The sequence below is a fragment of the Ambystoma mexicanum genome, chromosome 1q (genome assembly GCF_040938575.1).
Source record: "Ambystoma mexicanum isolate Mex_15411 chromosome 1q, UKY_AmexF1_1, whole genome shotgun sequence".
NCBI classification, from domain to species: domain Eukaryota; kingdom Metazoa; phylum Chordata; class Amphibia; order Caudata; family Ambystomatidae; genus Ambystoma; species Ambystoma mexicanum.
The window spans coordinates 475325123-475348351 of NC_090922.1; the positions used below are offsets into that span (position 1 = coordinate 475325123).

At 44.4% G+C, this 23229-nt stretch overlaps 1 protein-coding gene across 2 annotated transcripts in view; it reads left to right on the forward strand.

Moving 5' to 3' along the window:
- The first annotated feature begins 826 nt into the window (after positions 1-826).
- The window catches only part of LOC138529026 (urokinase plasminogen activator surface receptor-like), a 131017-nt gene continuing 108614 nt past the window's right edge, over positions 827-23229 (forward strand). The window contains exons 1-3 of one of the 2 annotated variants that reach the window (XM_069640809.1): positions 827-1422; positions 6050-6163; positions 22375-22524. In XM_069640809.1, coding sequence (XP_069496910.1) covers positions 1374-1422; positions 6050-6163; positions 22375-22524 — 313 coding nt within the window. In that variant the 5' untranslated portion in view covers positions 827-1373. Of the gene's footprint in view, positions 1423-3456; positions 3573-6049; positions 6164-22374; positions 22525-23229 lie in introns of those variants that run through there. The other variant, XM_069640810.1, reaches the window with a different exon arrangement.

Consider the following 23229-nt stretch of genomic DNA (forward strand, 5'->3'; position numbering starts at 1 on the left):
TTTCACCAAAGATTCCCAATTTTCTCTTCAATAGCCAAAAATAATATTTTGCTTCAAAACTCTCCCTCCCTTTAGATTATTCTTAATTGCTTATTTTTCCATCTCTGTAAACAGGAGGCATGTAGGCGATTTCAACCATTGTTTTCCTTTTATGTGTCTGAAAGGTAGCCACAAACTTGTAATCTCCAACCAAGTTTCCGTGTGTGCTCAAAAATACCCTGACTAACATAGACAATGATAAGGGTACATGGGAGTTGTAGTCCAAAGGAACTGTCAAATTGGAGTTTGCAGAGCTACTTTTCCATACCAATTGCCAGGAACAACAGAGCTAAACAGTGATCCTATGTTGTGTACAGTGGAACCATCTCCCTGACTCATGTCTTGGACAGCAGGGATATAGCCCATCTTCATGAACTGGACAGCAGAGGTATATCCATACATATTACTGGCCCTGTAGGATAGCTCAGGGGCAACGTGTTTGCCTCGGAAACAAGACAATGCAGAGCAACCTAGGTTTGAATCCTGGTCCTGCGCTTAGATACTGGTCTCCGGTATTAAGTATGTGATAAAAGTTGAGTTATTCTAGACACTAGGGTTATCTTGTTGACTCATGCCTTAAAACACATCACTCTATGTCATGCCTTGAGCAAGAGGCCTCGTCTCCTGCCTTATGTAATGAAGAATGAAGCAATATCTCTTTCCTTGTGAGCAAGGCCAGCTGGGCTGAGCCCTACCCTGAGGTTAGTCCATTTCCTCTTTTGAAGCCTGATAGGAGGAGCAAAACATGCACAATTCCCTTTATAGCTACAGGATATTAAGCACTGACAGAGAGAGTGGCACGTTGGTAGCCCATGAGTGAGAAAGAAAGACAGGCTTAAGTGACAGGCAGAAAGACTAAAAGAAAGCGAATCAGGGAAAAACAGAGGAATATAAAGAAGGATTGGGTGAGAAAAGGACTGAGGGAAGGGAATGGACGAGGAGAGAAAAACAAACGAGAGAATAATCCGCAGTAGACGACTAAAGAGCCACAAACAACAGACCAACTGAAAAAAGCATGAGGTGTGAGAACAAGAAATAGGGAAAAACAGCAGACATAATACTAGACACCAGAGTTATAGGAGAGCAGAGACAGAGAAGCCAGGCACTGCACAAGTTAAGACCAGGTCGCAGGATAGAGACAGGTCCAGGCAGGGAGTGGCGACTGGGCGTGGCTTTCCAGCTGGAGAAGACGTGCATTTGAAAAGCTCGAGCAATTAGGCGATGCGCTCCTCTGGCCTGTGCAGGGTCAGACCATAGAGCGCACGTGGACGTCTGGACAGAAGGCCGCCTTGCTGCACAAAGCCAGAGTAAAGAGGGGAAGAGCCAATCCCGGCATGGAGACGGCCTTCAGCTGCCTTTTATTGTGTGCTCTCCTCACACAAGGTAATATGTTTTAGACACGAAATCTTCCTAATGTATTATATTATTTTGTGTTACAACTGTGTATTGTGCACCTTTAAATTCAATTCAGTGTAAGCAAAACATGCTTCCTTAAAGGAGCTGTCTGTAAAATATCCATCAGAGCTAGGGGTCAAGTCCTAAAAAAAGAAAGTGTGGGGGACTCTTTAACATACCAGTTGAATGTGGCATCACCAGAAATGTGCATAACAAGGAGAAAAAAGTGGGGGGACTCCTGAAAAAAGTGGGGGTGCTCCGTCCAGCCGTGTGTACCCTCGACTTGAGCCCTAATTCGTAGCCCTGTCCCTTTCAGCTAAAGCCAAGTGGGCAGTTCCCAGACTGCGGCGTACAGAGCTGCAGCTAAACACTGCGCCATTGTTAATTCACGGAGCCCATTTTAGGGGCACCACGCAGTTCTTTTTGTGTATAATCTCTATACTTGTCGCCTGCACACGTGGCCCACCGCCTGCACCCCCTTGAATGAAAGAGTTTTCCGAGTGGTCCCACATTGCATTGTGCCCTCAAACCTAGCAATCCCTACCCCTCTAAAGGGAGAATGGGAGGTTGCCACCCAAGGAAAAGTTGGAACAATGGGTGCTAATGGAGCATTGGCCTATATCTAGGTGTTATTAAGTAGCATTCAAAGCAAAAGCCTAACATACAATCTAGATGTATTAAGAGTGAAGACAAACCTACTGGAAGCTTAAAATAAATGATTTTCTCTGAAGGGTTGCAGTGGAAAAGAGAGGAAAGCAACGGAGTGGGGTGACTGGGAGAGACGGGAACGGAAAAGCAGGTAGCATCTAGAGGCCACCTCAACTGCAAAGTGGCAAGAGAGAGCAGAGAGCGCAGTTGAAGTAGGAACCTTAGGGCCTTTATGACATTTTGGTTACTCAGAAAGTGTTCTCAAGCGTGGTTTGTTTATGTGAGTGGAAGGAGTCCAAGTGTTTGCTAAGCAGTGCTTTAAGTGGGATAAGAAACTGAGGGGTGGGGGTCTCATTTGGGGCGTGGCTTAAGACTTGGTGAGCGTGGCCTAATTTATGGGCTTGGCCTAAAGGCGACATGGTTAAACTGGTCTGGCCTACATTATTAAGTACGTATGAGGTCTGAATGGGCTCAACCTTTGGCCTCAGGCAAATGTAAAATCACCCCTGCACTGGATCAAAAGACTAGCATATTTTGGATAAGCCTTTGCACGCAGTGGGCCCACCCGCAAACATTATTTGATTTCAACATTAGCTTGGAGCGGGGAAAATAAATGAAAGAAAATGCATGCGAGCCTCGCATGCATTTTCTTTCATTTGTTTTCCCCGTTCCAAACTTTATGCTGTTTGTTCCCTCGCATTGAAATCACACCATACAGACTGTGCACGGAGCCCTTGGTTCATAACCATGTGTGGATAATGCAACTACTATTAATCACCCACCATCCTATTTCCTTTTAACACAGCACAAAAATCTTGGACATCAAAACCACAGCACGACTATTGTTCAAAACTGCCACCGCCCCCAAATCCCGCCCTCCCAAAAAGTAAATTTAAAACAAATCAACACACATACATTTCTGGCCAAGTAAATGCGTAACTTTTTTACTCTGAATGGGGAGTTAAAGGGGTATCCTGTAAAATTATTTCAAACAGCAACTTTGTCTTTTGGAGCCTCGCATGCATTTTCTTTCATGTATTGTAACTGTTCCAACCTTTCTGCTGTTTGTTCCCTCGCATTGCGCATTGCAAGGGAACAAACAACAGAAAGTTTGGGGGGGTCTCCAGAGGAAGTTACAGTTTCCAAGGTGATGCTCTTCTGGCAGCAGGCAACTGTGACTGGCACAAGTGTCAGTCAGTCACAGCGTTGCTCAAGTTGTGACTGGCTGGCAAGTCTGTCAGTCACAGCTTTTGCCTGTTGCCTGACTCTGCTCTGCCTGACCTCTTGATGGGTGGGCGGCGGTCTCATCTTCCGTCACGTCTGTGGGGGAGATGGCACCCGCCTTGGCTTGGTGGAATCGGGGGCCGGCAGGGCTTTGGCTCACTTTATTTCTGGAGACTGCTGGCCCTGGAAGCCCCCGGTCCACATAAAGCAATGTTGCTAGGTCTGGTCCTAAACGTCAAAGCAACTCCACGTAGATCTGAACCACGGTAAACGCTGGCCAAATGTTCACAATCTAAAAACAGAGAAGGGACATGATGGCTTGGAGTAAGCATGACATCATTTCATCCCTGAGAGAACGTGAACAGTGATTGACAGTTAAGTAGTGTGTGTTTCGGGACACAAAGTATCCGTCTGACCTTCAAGACGTGAACTTGAAGTACCATCTTGCCTTCAACGAGACGCTTCTCCCTTGGAGGAGAGTGGAATCAGAAATCTTTCTCCTGCACAGGGCAGACTCTGCAGGAGCAGCATGAGAGGCGTCAAGCCCTGCATCCATGAGGAGGCTCCGCAGGGGCTGCACATTTATCTTGGCATTTTAGGGGTTCCCATCCACCCATCTCCCATTTTAATAAAACAAACAGAACTCTGCGTGCCGGGTGCTGTTAGGTAAGCAGAGTTCTGTTTGCTTTCGTCATATATTAATTGTGTGTGTGCTGCATGAAGCAATGTGATATATTTAGAGTGCCCCCCCCCCCATAAAAGAGCTCCCTGGCACAGACACCCACGGCAGAATCTCCAGACGTCCCGGTAGGTGGGCCCGCCACTGCTTCTCTATGAATAATTTCCAGAGGAGGATGGTAGCATTGGAGCCAATGAGCCCTGCTGCTCACCCCAAGGCTGATGCCTGCTCCGTCACATGCAAGGGCTGGTGACCGGTGCTGGTGGCTGGAGCATGGGCATGGCACAGGAATCACACTCTCACCTCACTCTCGACTCCTAGCCTCTCCAGTTTATTATGAGGTAGAGCCAGGAGAGGCCAGGTATGGTGAGGAGGGGGGAAGGGAGGGAGGCGTAGGGGGTGAGCAGAATTCTGGCATATTTCTCATGGAGGCTCTCCTTAAGAAAACAAACCTAATAAGTATTCCAAATGGTTAATATTAGGTGCCCAAGCGTGTGATTTTTTTTAAATTGAATGTCTTACAGAGGGTGGCAGCTGAAAGTACATTTTTTCCCTGATATTCAATAAGGTTTAAACCATTTTTTAGTAGTGGCGCAAGAGGCTAAAAATGTGTTTTTTATGAAAAATTGACCTCTTTTGCCAAGGAGGCTCTATTTGCACTTAGTTTTTGTGGAAATTGAAGTCTGGTGTGGAGGGGCGAGGGAGTGCATGGGGTGGGGAGTATTTGAATAGAGGTAATCAAGCCAAAAGACATTTCACAGAACAGTCACTTATAGAAGTGTACCAAAAAGGTAGTGCAACTGTGACTCCAGCAGGGGACAGAGTCGGAAGGAAGGGAGCACTGCGCAACACATTCTGCAAGGGTTGCAGCCATGCTGGCTGACAGCCAAGTGAGTTGAAGCAGATTTCCGTTTAGCTGTAACTGATATCTGGTGGTAAAATGGAGAAGTGCACTTTAACTTGACAAAGAACAGTTCCGGAATGGTGAAAATGGTTGCAAAAGGTAGTGGAGCTGTAAACAGTAAAAAATAAAAGTAGTGGAACACAGCTCCCGACTGTTCCCGCTTACTTCGACCACTGAGAACAGTAGTGCATCCAAGTAATACAGCTACATTTCCAAACATGCAGCTCTATCTCTGTTGCAAATTCCCAATATATTATTTTATTTTTTTACTTGCGTCAAATGATCTGAAACCTACAAACCTCAACAAACTTGACATATTAAAACTAGCAAACAATTTGCAAATTTCATAAATTCATGCAAAGCAATCACACAACATATACATAATTCTATAATTTTATTAGTTGTCTAACCTACCTCGACTTGTTGTAAAGTACGTTTTCTAGTTACATTGTAAATATTTGTTTGCACACTCCAGGGCGCATGGAGGGGGGAGCGGGGGGTGTAACACCAGTCTGGGTCTCACCACAATAGTAACGCTTCCTTTGAACAATCATAGAATGCTGTCCATGACACCTTTGTATCGCTGTCAGTACATAGCATGGCACATTGGCTCATTAGATCATTTATCTGTGCCCTGCCCTTTATGTAGTCCCAATCTGGTTTACTTTTTTTGTACAGTTCCTGTTCTCTGGTTCGCACATTTGTACATTACTTTTATTTATTTATTTTTTTTCAAATTGCTGTTGTCTGACATTCACGCTTTAGATGTTTGAGCAAAGTGAAGAGATTGCATTCATATCTGGGTGGCTCGCTGATTGGACGCGGCCACACTAGTGCCACCCTGGTGTTTGTCATGAGTGTGCCTTGCACATGCACCCCTCGTGCTGCAACGTTTCACTTGCACGATAGAACTCCTCAGCTACATCCCTTATTTCTCCCAGAATACATTTCGCATTTACACACTTTTCTTGTATATGGCTTTATGGAAACTTTGAGTAGTTGCATTAGTTTCAGAGCACTTTTATAGCAATGTCCAACATTTAGAGCCCATTTGAGTACAATGAGATCCATAAGCAGCTGACCTGGGTTATGCCATAAAGTTCAGGGTACCTTGTGCCAGTCTGGGATGCTTTGTTGATGCTCTGCTCTGCTCTCCTCAGCCTGCTGCTTGGAATGTTTCAAGTGCGATGGTGGTGCCAACTGCACCATGGGCACCGAACGATGCTGGGAAGGCCAGAACTGGTGCCAGGCGATTTTGACCCAATGGACCACAGGTTAGTTACACAAGTCTTTAACAATCCACTCACTGTCAATGGTTTTTTATTTAAAAAGGCAGAGAATTGTGATCTTCTGATTTCAATGTTTATGATCAAGGCTTTTTCAGGCCCTTAGGCTTCACCCATGATTCTGCTAATCCTCGCAGGCGAGGTTATAGGAGGTATCCCCAGTGCTTAGGGCCCGATTCATGGAACTTTTAGCGCGGGGAAAAGCGACGTTGCACTACCAATAAGCACCCCGATTCACATACTGGTGCAACGTGTATATTTGCTGTGCAAAGTGACTTTGCACTGATTAGAAGTCACTGCGCTTTAGTCATTAGTCCAGGAACTTCATGCACTTTGATCAAAGATAACATTCGGAACTAAGGGGGTCATTAAGAGCAGGGCAGTAATTGTAAACATTTCAGTATTTGGTAAATACCACTGATTTCCCCCGAAGCCAAATTCTAAGCTGGAAAGGGTATAACCTCAGTCAGTATTTCCGTCAAATACCGCTCAAGGTGTTATAGAAATCGACCTATATTTACCTCGAGTAGGTGTGGAGGGAAGCATTTTATATTGACACTAAAACAATTTTTTTATTTTTTAACCATACAGAAGGAAAGTGGAGGCTATTCCGTTCAAAACAGTGAGAAGCGAGTTCTGGGGTGTTGAAAAGTTAACAGAACCGGAGACTGGGGAACCTAGATTGATCACTCCCATCAGAACCTCTAGGCTATGTCCCCCCCTACATGGGAACACAAGCAACCTCCGGCATGGCTCGTACTTGTTGATCCTCTTAGTGGTGTGCAGTTTGATTGCATCAGCATTAGGAGCAAGGGATGCACATCTGAGAACACACGCTCTCTCTTTGGAAAACAACTTCAAACCAAAAAGCGATGGTTGGAAGGCTTAGTATCCATTCTAACTATTGGAATTGCGCAGGGCAGCTTTCTAAACCATGGCATGAAAACTAACCTTGGTGATTTTATTATTTTATGTTTGGTGTTTCAACGAACCAACTTGTATACTGGGTACCTCAGAGAGGAATGGTGGGGTTGGTAGGAGGAATAGCAGAGAAGGTTAAAGAAAGAGGGCGTAACAAGTAGAGCGATATAAAAGTTCAAGGTTTTCACACTGCTACGAGAGACAGCAAATTGCCAACATGACACACAACAAACAAATTAACAAGCACAATTAGGCTCACATTAGCCCTGTCACCAATGTGAGCAATCTGGCCTAAGTGCTGGACCACAAGTTCAAAACATGGCTGGAGTTGCTTGTATACCCATGGAGAGGGAACATGGCCAACAGTTAGGACCAAGACAGGTTTGCAAGTTGCTGGATACCCCCTCTCTGCAATGGTGCAAACAGGTTAACACATGATGGCATGGGAGGCTGCCCAGAGCAAGTACACCAGTGAGGACTTGTTCAAAGTCTTGCATCCATCACCTCTATAGCACCTAGAGGCTGCCCAAATGGCAGACACCATGCTATGCAAACCCTGTTTCATTATATTGCATTGCATTCTGATTTAATCCACTTTGCACTATGACATCACATTTCTCACGAACCAACCCTTGTTGTTTCACCTTTCCTTAAGTAGGTAAACCCACAGAATCTCTAATTTGAATATAAAGATGGATTGATGCACCTGGTGCAGTGCTCTGTGTGCAGGGTGCAGGCCTCAAGCTTCTACCATGGATTAGGCACCAGGGCATTTCATTCTTCTGAAGCTGATAAACGGTGTGGCGTTGAGTTGGCTCATGCCATCCTGCCTGGGAAGGGGTATGAAAAGAGAACACAGACCTGCTATCATGCTTAAGCCTCAGGTGGGCTTTCCAAATTCCCTACCCAGGCACCATTAACACGTCCAGGATGATAAGAGAGAGGAGGGAATAACCTAAAGCGATGTGTGGCGGATGGCAAGCTGCAGGTCTAAGCAAGCATCCAGCATGCCTATTACTTTTTATGGGATTACTGTGATTGTACAGAATGAAAAGTTACAGAATGAAATGTTAACGAATCATAAATAACGAAAGAAATATGTTGTTTTTCATTTTGAGGGCTCCCCTCAAACCCCCTGTTTCCTACTGTCTAAACCCCTACCCACCATATTTAACCCCTTACGCCACCAGACATATAGTTTTAAAACACAAATTCAGTATTTTTCGGTATTTTGTATTAATTCAAATTTAATTCTCTATTGTATATTCGGTAATAACACTGGATACCCTTTTTATGTAGCACACACTGCACATCATCACTTCTCAGCAATTACATATAGGAATTTTCAGTCTATGACCTCATAATTTAACCATGCAATATCGTTATTTCCGTATATGATATACACATTTCATTCTGTGATGTATGCAATTCACTATAAGATATATGCTTCATGACATCAGATGTGACTCTGTCTCAAACCTAATGGCTTTCCCTAGGCATAGACTTGTTTGGAAAACCTTTTTTCACTGAAGACTAGCCACCTCTGACTGTTACCACAGATACTCAGAAGAGCAACCATGATGAAGTGGGAGGGAGTGCGGGAGGGGAAAGTCCCAATGTAATAGCAAGAGGCCTGGTTCGGGGGAAATCCCCACGCCCAAAAAATAGAAAAGTTCAAAAATGTGACAGAAAACAACTTTTTATTAAGAGATATCACAACAGTGACAGAACATGGACATCACAGGATTTCCAATGCTCTCTCGCTGGTTACAGGCTTGTGAACGGAGGATAGCACAGGGGCAACGTGCTGGTTTTGGAAGCAAGACCACGCAGAGCGACAGAGGTTAAAATCCCAGATCCGCGTTTAGAAACCAAACTCAAGTACGGTATTAGGTGTGTTATAGAAAAACAATTAAATAAACCTCTTTTAATGGGCGGTGACATCAGAAATTACACATTAACCATGAAAACCTAAGGCAGGCTGGGGTTGGTTAGTGGGGAAAACTACATATAGTATCTATATGGGGTTAGTGTTGTGATTGGTTATACTTTATCTGGTGGCTCGACCTGCGACCACCTCCTAAATGTTGAATGTAAAGGCACGTCAGGTTAGTGCATTATAATTGGTAAGTGCAACAAAGTGTGAACTGGCACGGAAGGTGAGTATGGATTGGTCAGTGAGGGTCTTCTCAGCCTTGGTACCTTGGATGGATACCAACCCATGAGCAGCAATTCAAGGTAGTGAGAACAGCCCCAAAGGAGCTGTCTGTACCAATAAGGCTACCATCTCCGATTCTCTAGAGCTTGAGCTTGGTACATCTAGCTTTCATTCTAATATTATTTTGTATTGTCTGTCCTGAACTGGCTGGAAACAAAGGTGTCTGTCTGGCTCGAATGAATAGGCTTTGTCTCTCAGTCTCAAGTCACGGCTGTAGAGACCACTAGCTCTATTTCCGTGCTAAATATTTACAAGGATTTTTAATATTCGTGCATGCAGGTGTCTTATTTAAAAGACTGTTTCTAATGTCTGTCTTTGTCTGTATCCTTGAGTGCCAACGTGAAACTCTCCCTCCCTTCATAGCCTTGACTGGAACATGTATACTGGCTACATGAACAGTCAGGTCTGAGTTTTCTTGCTAAATCAGTGAGTCCGGCCTCTCCCTGCATTCTCGAATCTTCTCAACGCCTTCCATTCACTTCAATGCTGCTGCATCTTCCATTTTGATTTTTATGCCTTCGTATTTTAATTGAATTCTAAGTCAAGCAAGCTTCATATCTTATTCCTGAGTGTTTCATGTTAAGGCAGAGCAAAGAGGATATGTCCTCAATCTAAGTGGGTCATAAGCATGTTATTCGTGTCTAAGAGTAATTCAAATGTTTGCATAGCTTCATGCAAGGATGCATGTGTGCTTCATGTTGAGTGCATCTACGTCTTGGTCTTGGCCATGGCTTCATTGGCTCTCTGCATAGTCTAAGTCAGTCCACTTGCTCCATCGTCTGCAAGCTTATCTCCTTGACGACATCATCAGGATAGGGTTTGAATGCTTGTCTGAGTGAATAGCATTTCTCGCATCTGTGGTACAGTTGTGATGCAGAGGAGGGGCCAGGAACGATGTACACCTGTCATTTCTGTAACACCGGGATGAGGGAGGGACCGGAGTTACAAGGGCCATGTTCATCTGTCCCTCTTAACTGACAAACACATGACATTTGATAACCCTTTATAAAAGGGATACAACAGTGCAATGGGAAAGCAGCCTGTTCATTTGGTTAATTGATTCTCAAGTCAACTGTGGGAAAGATTCTCCGGGGAAAAATGTGGCTGCCAGGGATGGTCCAAAGGAAACAAGTATTGTCAAAAGCAACACGTTTAGCTTTCAGTCACACATATAGCTTCCCCCTCAACCATTCGTGCACCCTGAACACTCACACACACTCACACACACTCACACTCACACTCACACACGCTCACTCACACACGCTCACTCACACTCACACACACACACTCACACACACACTCACACTCACACACACACACACACACACACACTCACACTCACACTCACACTCACACTCACACTCACACTCACACACACTCACACTCACACTCACACTCACACTCACTCACACTCACAAACTCACACCCATTCATACACACCACATACACTGCACTCTCATTCATATGCTCACTTAAACAGACACCCTTGCAAGCAAGCATGCATACATACACATCTGACACCCTCACACACACACATGCATACACACATATGAAAACAAAAATGCTTTTTTTTTCCTTACCTATTTCCTGACTAGCCCTAGACTCAAAGCTCCCCTCCAGGCTTCAGTCTTCCATGCTTCTCATAAACAGGAAGCAGGAAGGAGAGAGAGCTTCCTTGTTCTTGACATGTACGGGGGAGTTGGAGCGCCTGCATCTTTCCTGCTGTGCTTGGTGCTCACGTCCACAGTGGGAATTCAAAGATTTGGAGTAGGGTGTGCCCATGCCCCCGGGTACTGTTATCATATGTCAGGTGCAGCCATATATGGCATCAATAGCTAGCTTATGCGTATGGCCAGCTCATATGCCAAACACACTTTACATGTTGGTCCCACTCTTCCAAGCCCATCTACTCACACTAGATGCCAGAATGCATGCTCATTCATTCCGGATGGTGACCTCATCCGGACAATAGGTCCTGGAATGCACTTTGCCAGAGGCAGTACATTTTCATCACAGGTACACATGCTCCACAACACACTCTGCTGAGTACATTATAGAATCCACAGAGTACTACATGTCCCAGGATTAACTTAGTGTTGCTCAGTGATAACGTCATGTCATAGAATGCAACTGCCTTACTTAGTAGGGATGCTTCCAGGAATACATTTCAGAGAATTACATTTCTATCAGTAGAGGTACTGTCACCGTTTTATAACACGGCACACTTCAGCCAGGTACTCCTTCCCCTGACAATGAATGTGGTGCACAATAAAAACACTTTTTATCTTTAATAAAACACAGGTTCTTTCATTTGAGTAGGCCCCCAACCCGTCTCGCACCCAACCTTCACAAGCACCATGTGCCACAATGGACTACGAACCAAGCCGAAGTTTATATAAGATATTTATTCATTTATGATTTAATGAAAAAGAAAAATCAAACAATTTTACAACAGCCACCGATGTTGTGGCAACACAAATGGAATGATTCCTACGGAACAATTGGTTCAGAAATCCTAACACAGTTCACAGGGATCTTTAATGGCAAACAGACCATTTTAAAGCAAGTGATGGCACCAAGGTTAAGCACTCACCCCCAAATATCAGTTAACTTAATTCTCTCTGAATGGAAGGCAGTGGCAAGGAGTAAGGATAGAGAAAGAAAAGTCATATTTGGAATAAAGCCCACCACCCCAGGATGGGAAGCCAGAAAAGAAAGTGAAAACCCGTTTTTTGGAGCAAAACGGCAGAATGGAATTTTGCTTATTACTCGCACGGCTACTCACAACTGCGGTGGAACAAAATGAAAAGAAATTCACGTTGCTACACTTGAAGAGATAGGGAAGCTTAGAGACTATTAATCAGCACACCAGGGCAATGTGGAAACAAGCTAGGAAAATCGATTTTGTGGAGATTGCAAATATAAAAGAGAAATACAGACGGCAAATGGAAATTCGTTTTACACGGAATTTGCAAAGACAAGCAGCTAAGGTAAGGGTTTAGCTTTTAAAATCGGAAATCGTTTGTCAAGGACAGAGGCACATAAAAGGTAAGATGCTAGCAAAAGAGGTTGCTCTCAATGGGACTACGGTTTGGGTTTTTAATAGGACAGATGCAAGTTAGAAGTTTGTGGGGTAATGCACACAATACACAGGTCAATCCGGTTTTCAGTTACACAGATATTAATTCTGTTGAGGCTACACTTTAATGACAATAGTTATTAAGGAAAGACAATGGACACAAGGGGGTAATTATGAATTTTAACCAACTCGAACCGTGAATTTCAATGGGGAATTAATTGATTTACTTCAATATAATGCTAAGGATTTATACAGACCACTGAGATATTTATCACAGGGAATATGCTAACCTACACAGGCTAATACAGATTCTACTGTGGGAAGGTGAATGAATTATTCTTGCAATGTGGAATTTTCAATGGGATTTTCAATGGGATTCTCACTGGGGTTTCAATGGGATTTACAATGGTGTTTCAATGGGGAAAATATTGGATGCAATGTTACAAAAGGAGAAGTTTATGCAATTTGAGACTGGGGTTATTTGCTACTTACAAAGTGAGCCTTGGTTTGGGATTCTGGAAAGTCAGCTGGATGTCAGGACCCTGTGGACATCAAGGCAAGGAGTCTAGTCTCTGTACTCTCCTGGATGGGATTCTGGACAGCCAGCTGGACCTCTGGACTCTCTGGACAGCTGGGCAAGGGGTCTGGTCTCTGCACTCTTGGATGGGATCAGCTGCATCATCTCCATCCTCCCCGGATTCTTGTGTGTGTGTGTGTGTGTCTGTCCCTTTGTCTAGTAAAGCCCCCCCTTATATAGCCCAAATGACATAATTCATTTTACAATCTAGGGGAGTACTCTAGAGTTACTCCTACCCTGGGATAGAACAGCCTACCATTCCTTTCCCCGCCCCTGGCATCATTGGTTCAAGGGGATGGAACACCATCTGTCTATTTTGCATTTATGACAGTTCTTAGTTTCTTAGGTCAGTTTTTGACAAAACCCAGTTATGTTCCATAACTTCATATTTCTATTAGACATTGTCATCAGAAATGGATAGGCGGTTTCACGGGGTCATAGGGAATAAGGCAAGCCGAATGCCAACTGTGTGCAAGGTTGCATGGCCCCTTAGCACCTTTATGTCTTTTTCATGAAATGCATAATGGTGATAACTCTGCAAATGATTAGACATGTTCATAATGTCCATCTCCATCTTTCCTCCAACTTTCATATTGGTCCCATTTATAATCAGCCAGAAACAAGTATTTACTGCCCATTTCAATCCACAAAGTTCTAGGAACATGTACCTAGTCTCTTCAGGACCCCCTGGAAATCACATGGAAAAATATCATAAAAATAAATGATTTCTTATTTTGAGTGCTTGGAGAAATGCCTTAAAGGAATCAATCCTTTAATGCCAATTTGGAGGATCTGTCACATGTGGGAGGGCGGTGCTTCATCCCCCACAGCCAAATGTTTCCCCTGGCTCATCTTGCAACAAAAGACTTTATACCCTTTGAAGTTTGTCAGTTTGTCCTTGGTAATGGGTGCTGGAGGAACTTGCACTTCTTGGTCAAGCACTAGACACACTTGCTTTCTTTGTACTCCCTCCTAGTACTGCCTTCTAGTCTGGCATAGCAGAGAATCATCACGCCATCAGCCACATCACATGTCGTTGTGGAATGGTTCACTTATTGGCGTGACATCCCGTGGGAGGCAAGGCTGTCAATTGAGTTCTGTGCCTGAGCCCAAAAACTGGTTTTACTGGTATTCTGAGCCACAAGGTGATGGAAGTCTTGTGGGGGAGAACATAATGTACATGGCTTTATTCAACACCCCACCCACAGCTTATTTTACTGACATTTTCTATGCGAGCAAAGTTCCCTTGTACGATGGTTTTTAAAAGTCATTTTTCTTTATTTAGAATATGTGTGCCAGCTTTTTTTCATCTGTTTGAAATGCGGTTCTGTAGGTCATGAGATTCTTTTGATTTGTCCTTTTGAGTGGGTTTGCGTTTGCTGCTGGTGCATTGACATGTAGGGGTACTGCACAGGGTTATTTGATTTGACACGGAATAAAAAGGAAAAACCAAGCCGCTTTTTTCATTTGCATTGTTTTGAGCGCTGCGGTTCACATGAAAGGGAAAACAAAAGCCGTGTCAGGTTGTAATGATGATATCCTTGCCCCTCATGTGCATTAACAGTAAGAAAAGGCTGTTTTGGATGTAGTGCATCCTTTTTGTTATTCAGATGAAGAAAAACCAACGCAGAGCCGTTCTGATTGCAGGGCATAACTTCTTATTATTCAGATGGAGAAAAACAAATGCAGAGCCGTTCTGAATGAAATATTGAAGTGCTTGCCACACGTGCTAGGGAAAACAAAGCACAGCCATTTTTGGTGGCATTGTTTAATGTCGTTTTTCAGGTGACAGGGATTTCTGTTAGGGCCTGTAAATGCACCCCACAGATTACCCATGTACCGGTATGGTGGTCCTCTGTAAACATGGAACACTCCTACTGCATTACTACTGTTTAACATCCCGAAATGTGTACTGTTAAACTTGTTCAAGCTGTTTCTAAGCCAATATCCTGCAACAGCGCCACAATGCCCCAGGGCCGCTGTGCACTTTATAAATTTAAATAAACAAACAATGTCTCCACATCTGATTTCATGCCCCAAAATGCACTCTGCCTTACTCATCATAGCTAAAGCCAGAGGAAAACATGTCCCAGAATGAACTCTGCCTTCTCAGTGCAGAGCCCAACATAGGAAGAAGGGTCTCAGAATAAGCCTTATTTTTTTAAAGGATCGCATAGGCTAGGCCAGGCAATACCTGAAATAGTTTTAGGAAAGGGAGATGTTTGATGGCAATACTGAGGGAAAGGGCATGCAGGCATGATGTGACTTCCAGGGTACCAGTGGTCCAAGGGTGAGTATTGGTTTCTAAACCATAAATCGGCCCCACACATCTGATACACCAGAAGGGATCCGAACAGATTGGAATAACGTGCAAATTGCAAACCTCCTTGTTCAATTTTGGTAACGTGGACGGAACAGCAGGCTTATCTCCTCAAGGTTGTGGATCGTTGGTTAGTTGCACACAGCAAAAATACATTTATTACCCAATGATAGAAGCAGTGTCCTGTCAAGGTTGTATTAAAATATCTACTTTATTAATCACAACAGACAGACTAACAACACTATGAAATACAACCCACCCTGTAAAGAAATGCAGGAGTACAGACAGCTTCAAAGAAGGAAAAGGGTTGCACTGTGGACAGTGACAGGAGGGTAGTCTGCATGGTTAATAACCACGATAGTTTATGCTTACTTGGCTTCAGCAGAAAGGAGCAATGGCTCTTAATATTTCTCTAGGGACCTTCCGGGAAGGACCAGGGGGACATAACCACAATGTACATCATACTGTAGGTGTTCTTGGTGCTCGACAGGGTCCAGTCTGTTTCAGGACACTTTGCAGGCTTCTGTGATAGAGTTCAAGATGTAAATCAGCATCGGGTATTGGGCGGCAAGACGGTTCAGCGAGCGAAGCTGCATTAATGGCTGCAGGCTGGCTTACATGGTGGCTCTGGGTCAAGAATCGTTGTCTCAGTGCTGATCGGTGGTTCTAAAGCACTGGTTGAGACATCTTGGATGTCCTTAAGCGACTGCGGCTTGACAACAGTCAGTGTTGCAGTTGGTAGCAGCTCAAGGAACTCAACTGGCTCTAAAATGTCCTTCTCCAATAGGCTTGTGTCATTTTTTAAGGCAGAAAGCCCAAAGCTGAGCAGTGTGTTGCAGGCAGCTGCCTTGATATGTTATGATAGGTTATTTATAACACGCTTAATACTCAGAGGTATCTAAGCGCGGACCCTGGGATCGAACCTGTGTTGCTCCGTGTCGTCTTGCTTCCAAGGTGAGCACATTGCCCCTGAGCTATCCTCCTGAGACGCCCTGTCCTTGGTTGTAGGTACTGAGACCTTCTGGCACTACCTATCCAGGAAGCTTGCTGCATAGCCTAGCAGGGCATGCTATGTGGTGGCTGAGTACCGGTTCTGGAGCAGCTGGAGGGTCCTCTGAGTTCTGTTTCTCCCTCTGTTCACTGGGAGAAGTTTAAGGGAGGGATGATGCTTATGGATGATGGATATCATGACCTTCCATCACTGGTGGAAGATGTTAGGCAGACTGTACCTTCAGCCAGGGTCGAAGGTTCAGTTATTCTTTGTTACTGCAACTGCAACTGAAGTCTTCAGATCTGTCAAAAGAGGGGCTCAGGCTGCTTTTAAAGCCAAGTGGGCCACAGTGATTGGTGTAGGCTAAACCTACCTTAATGAACCAATCCTGAGGTCCCTACCACAATCTCTTGTATGCATGAGGTCATGACCAGAGTGCTTTGCAACAGGAAAGGTAAAGGGGGGGAAATGTGTGATACTAAGTCCCATCCATCTTCCTGTCTGTTGTTGATCAAAGAGTTTCTCTGGTTAATGGATCTCTCTGGGGTTCCTGATTAAGGTGGCAGGTCTACCTTCTTCGATAGTATTAATGGGGTCCCCCTACCAGTGTGGCCTACTGTAAACATGCATTCCCAGATATCACAGGTCACTGTCATTGACACTGAGGGTGGGAGCTTGCTTCAGGTTGACAGTTACATATGAAAGGTTTTTGGGGTTTCCTGTCTCCTTTTTGAACCTCTGCAGCCAGCCTCCATGTGGGCCTGTTTGAAGTACCCTCTAATGTGTATGTTATGCACTGTCACCAGCTGCAGGCCCAAACAAAAGAGCAGTGCGGATCCGGGTAAATTTTGTTAATTAATCAGGCTGGCCAGGGCAGGGGGAAGCTTGGTACTCCCCCCTTCCTGGAGAGGAGATGGTGCACTCCCGGCTGTCACATTCCAACTAACTATGACGGGGCATACTGTGCCTGTAGGCTGTGTCCACCCAGAGGGCATGGGTCTATGCATTTGTCATGGTGTGAGCATAGATAAATGTGTGTGGATTGGCACCACATATTTTCCTCAGGTTGGTCTACCATCATTCCATTTAATTACAAATTACAAACCCACCGTGCAGATTGCCAAATTCCTCACACATGAGATCAACAAAGAATGGCAGGGACCCTGCAAAAAAGCAATGACGTGAGTTGGCTGCTGCAGACAAAAGTGATAGCGAGCATCTGGTATTGCAGAGCTGTGCTGTGCTCTGGAGTGTTTTATCCTGCTGCCAAAGCAATGTGACTAAGCCCTTCATGATGTGGGTAATGTGGGAAAGGAAATCCTCTTAGATCAGACATCCCACAGGGGAACCAGGGTGTGGGGCTCCGGTGCCCTATACCTGGCTTCCCAGCCGGACACCAAGAGTGGGAGGCAGCCCACAGGTAGCTTTCTTTGCCACACCAGCCTTCCTGCTTCTGCTGCCAATGCCAACGAAATGAGAGAGCTTTACAAATACTGAAAATTGCAGGGATGACAAACGTCTCTCCCTTTGGATTTCCTGTACTTTCCCTGCCATGCCCACTTCCCCACTATCAACAGGTTAAAGGAACAAACAGACCAAGCAAAGCACCGGAAAGCAAAGAACCGCCACCTTTTCCCGCTTCATATGGGGAAGTGAACAGGCCAGGAGAGCACACATAAACTGCACTCTTTTCTGCCATCAGCTGCTCTTTAATGTGTGTGGTAGATGAAGGCACCTAGGCTACCTTCTCTTGCGCACATCAGTTTCTAGATGCTGGGTATGGGGGGGTCCTGGGGATTGGCTGCATTTTCTTGCAGACCAGCAGCAATTTAGAAGAGCTTTTGAAGGAGGTGGGGCATTGGGGGAACTGAAAAAGGTAAGGGTCCTGTGCAGTTGAAGGCGTTCCCTGGGAATGCGGCCAGTGCAATACATGCGAGTTTGAAGCATTGCTTTACAACGAGCCAGGTACCTGGGCAGTTGTTGGAAACACTTTCTATGGGGCACATAAATGGGCGTTTCTTGGCAATCTTTGGCTATGGACTAATGCCTGACCAATTACTGAAAATACTTGGCATTGAGTGAATCTTTTGGGCATTTAATGACAATCATTTCCAAAGGACAAAGTACGTGGGCAGGCACCTGGGCATTTGAAGGAAGTCTTTGCCAAAGGGGCAAGTTGCCGACCAGTTGATGGCAATCACTGGGAATGGGGCAAAGGCGTGGACATTTACTGGCAATCCTTGCTAATGCGTTAAGTATCTGCTGTGTTGTTGGCAATCCTTGGCGATTGAATATGTTACAAGATATCTGATGTATATCCTTGGCAGTCGGGCAAGAAACAGTGCTGTTGATGGCAGTGTTTGGATTTAGTTTATTTCAGATGTGTAAAAACAATCCATGAACACATAACAGTACAAAGGCATTCATAAAATGCCTTCCTACCTTCGGAGCTGTGTAAAATAAGAGACAACATACAACCAAATCACGAAAAACACCCAAACCCCTCAGGCAAACACACAGGTTGAAAGATACATCACAGGCCAGAAAAACCAGGATTACAATCTTTAAAAAGTCAACGGATTTCTTCTTTTACATGCTCGTTGAAGAGAGCATGCCAGTTTGAAGGCACTGTTAGTGTCAAATGAATTCAGCAACAGCATAAACGTTGCTTTCCATTGATTTAAGCCGCGGCCTCTAAGTTGAGTCAAAAGATACCTTCTTCTCAAATCCTTATACAGCGGGCAAAAAAGAGTAAAATGTGCCAAAGTTTCCACATTATCACATAAGCACGTTTTGTTCCTGATATTTAGAGTCAGGCCAATTTCAGGTGACTGTCTTTACCTGTAAAGCATTTAGTCTTGCACGAGACAATTGTGAGCTATAGTACAAATTGGTTATTAGGTCTAAACACGTAGCCATCCCCACCGATGGCGAGAGGGGAAGAACACGTCTTACAGGGGACTTCAGCAAGTGTGTGTTCTCCCGACTGTTATTCCAGGGGGTGAAGAACCTGCTTTTTATTTCGTTCACAGGCAGGATGGTGAGTCTTGCAGGATTTACAAAACCATCCTCCAAACCCACAGAATGAAGGGGTTTCTTAATGTAAAACAACCAGTTAATTTTGTTTTAGTTAACGAGCGACAGTAAGTGTCTAATCAAAACTTTGGTTAAAGTTTCTTCCTGACTTGTCCACTAAGATAGCCCAAATATGATGGGTGCGAGACTTCAGTTATCGCAGATGTGGGCCAGGCCTGTTTCCAGTTGAGTGATATAGGACGCCATCTTAGAGGGGACTTATAAAGGATGGGAGGGAAAATAATTCTCCTCTCCATCTACCTTGCCCATACCCCACATGCTCCCTAGCATACACACCTGTTGCCACACTCTTTCCCCTGTATATGGTTAACATATGTCTTGTGGAACATAGTTTCATGATATTAGCAAATCTGAAAATACATACTAAGGTCTGTGTCATTTTCCACCTCCTGACGATCTAATTCTCCTTCCAGTTTAGCCAGCAGTCAAACGATATACCAAGGTACTCAAAGCTTTTACAGACCTTTAGTCTATGGCCATCCGGAAGGATGATAGGTTTCTGCAGATGTTTAATGGTAAATCACATTACGAAACAAGTATTTGGCAGTTGTGCAAGTACCTCTGCAGTTGTTGGAAATCTCTGACAATGTAGCAGGATCCCGGGTATTTGATGACAATTCATGACAATGGGCACATACTTGGATATTGGCGGGCCACCATTGATAGTTGCACAAGAAACTGGGAATTTGATGGTCAGCTGAGGAAATTGTGACATTTCCTGGGTAAATTGTGACATTTCCTGGGTAACTGACGCCAACATTTGTGAATGCGCCAATTACTTGAGAATGTGATGATAAATCTTGGCAATGTGCCAGGTACATGGGCTGTTGTTGGTAACAGGGTGAATATCTCAGAAGTCAATAGCAATCCTTGCCAACATATAGGGGCGGCTGCGAATTTCCAGGGAAATCATTGGTGCACTGGGGCAAGAACTAGGGCAACTGTTGGTAGTTCTTGGTAGCAGAGCAAGTACCCAGGCGGATAACGGCAATCCTTTGCAATTGGGCAAATGAGGCATTTCTCTGGATAGTGGATGGAAACATTTGGAAGTGGGTTAAGTACGTGGACAGATGACGACAAACCTCGGCAATAGTGAAATATTTGCCTAGGCGTTTTCAAGAAATCCTTGATGCTGGGGCAAGTACCTGGACAGTTGTTGGCGATCTCTGGAAATCGGTCAAGTACTTGGACACTACAAATACTTAACAAAGGAAACAGTTTCCTGGGTAGTTGATGACAATCCTCGGCAAAGAGCAGAGGGATGGGAATTGAGGCTGGGCCGGTGGAGTGTGGGGAATGTCGCATTCCTCTCAAGTAGGGATGTAACGGTATAACGGTATACCGTTAAAGATACCGTGAACCACTTAATTGACCAATAATAACGTCACATTGTTTATACCGGTATACCGTTTATACCGTTAAGTGTGCTTTTCAGTCTGATTTGGAAAGGCTGCAGAAAGCAAGTGCTGCGCAGTCTTGGTCTTGCACTGTTGGATGTGCCATCTGCAAAGTAGTTTCAGTTGGAGCAGTTTTTAATGCCATTCCATAAACCACACGTGCCTGACACAATCAATATGTTAGCAATAGGAAGAATAAATACAGTGCCAAGAAGGAAAAGGGTTTACTTTGGGATGGCGGCTTTGGGGTTTATATATTTATAATGGATAATGTTTGCTTAACATATGACAATGGGGGATTTCCCTGGTTCTATCATTGAATTTATATATAATAAGTCACACTGCAAAATTCACTCATCTCTGTGGGTATTCACTGCTGCCATACCAAAGGTGACATGTCCGTGTTTACTGAACACCTTTTGGCCCGCAAGTAAACTAAAGGCTGTCACATAAAGAGAGAGTGTGTGTGTGTGTGTTCATGCGCACACGCGTATACTACCATACCATCAGCCTCGATTGATCTGTGGCGTGCAGGTTATCAAGATGGCAACATGTTCATCTTCACCAGCAGCCAATGGGGGAGCCAAAAGCCTAAATGACCACGTAAGAAAAGCTATTAAGTTTGCTTTGCCAGTCGCAGCAGGGCTCTCCCCTCCTCCTCTCCACACGTGTGTGGGGTGACATTTCAGTGGAAAGTATGTTTGAAAAGCCCAATTCTGGTCCTGGGTGCCTGGTTTTGTTTGTGATGATAAATCTGACAGTTTATGACCTTTTAGAAAATATTTGTTAAGATTAGTTAACTCCACCTGCTATACCGCGATAACCATGATATACCGTCATTTGGCAAGAAGGTTATCGTACCGTCATAAAACTAATACCATGACACCCCTACTCTCAATTGGCCAACCTCCTTCGTCCACATTGGCTGCTTCCCCGGACCCTCCTCCATAACAGGTAGCTTCGCAAAGACATGGTTTGCATATATAGGATTCGCTAAAAACTCAAACCTATCAATTTTTACATTAGCCCATCCATATCCTGAACAATGAAAAGTGTTCCTATTGGTGGATAGAACGGCAAGCTGTCTGCCTGAAGACGGGCAATGACAATGACTACATTTCATACAGAACAGGAAACAAGACTATTGTTTGTTTGTTATGCATATTAAATTAGTTGCATGATAGTAATATATCTAATAAAGTTGTGCAACAGTAAGATTCACAGTGGAAATTAATTGTGATACATTTATTTGTATTATTAATAATAATAATAATATGATACTACTACTGATAGTAATAATAGGGTGCAGACAGGATCATCATTGAATTGGATATTAGAATGACTGCCATTGAGTTAGTGATTCATTATATTTATTAGTTATTGCAATTGTGTTAGGTGATAGTGACACCGTGTTCTGAATGGATCAACCATGGAAGTAGGTGCTTTAAAAGTTTGGAAATTTAGAATTGGTCATGTTCACACGAAAAACGTATTATAATCAGTCACTTAACTAAAATGTGCATCCACAAGTGTGCTTGCCAGCTGTTTTGTGGACATTTATTTCTACAGCTAATATTTTGTTCTCCTCCTCCCCCTCCAGGGAATGACACTCAACGGTCTGTGGTGAAAGGATGCGCCTGGATGGAAGGGACGAACCAGACCACGTCCTACAGCTCCAAGCAGACTCGCAGCATGCAGTCCGAGTACTACTGCAGCGCCGACCTGTGTAACAGGGAGGACCCTGCAGGAGGTGGGCAGAAGTTGGGGAAATGGGGTCCTCAATGTATTGCTTATTGTACACATGCATTCCTAGCACGTTTTTGTATAGCTCTTCATCTTATTGTTGCCAATGCGGGTTAGCATGTCATCTGCCTGAATTTCACCAACCAGTGTCAGTTCAGCAGGTAATGGCAATCCTTGGATGGTGCGTTGGAACCACCGGTACACGCTTACGATTCGAGCATTCTCTGTCTCCTTAACCTAGTCCAGGAGCCCTAGAATGGCACATTACACCACCACTTCTGCATGATCTGCATCTTCCTTGGGGCCACCAGGGACCACAGAAATAGATAAATTGCTACGTGCAGAGCTCTCTTTCCTATCGGGCCATCTTGGGTAGGGAAGTATCCTGCACAGTGTTTTGCTTGGTTGCCACTGAGGAAAATGGCCACTACACTTTGCAGTACAGTACTGTCTGGTAATGTCCTCCCAGCCACCCACAAAAACAGACCTCACTTGCTTGGGCTTTTACACTGGGACGGCAGGCTATTACCAGCCAGTACATCTTGGCCCGGCAGCCATTACTGTCATATCAGCACCCAGAGTGGAATGCTTGGAAGCTGTCAATAAATTAGAATCAAAGGCGTCCAGGTAATAAGCACTGATGGAGCCCAATTTTCAATGGCGTTTGGTGGCTGTCAGTGTCTTCGTGGCCACTTTGGGAGCCTTGCGCTTT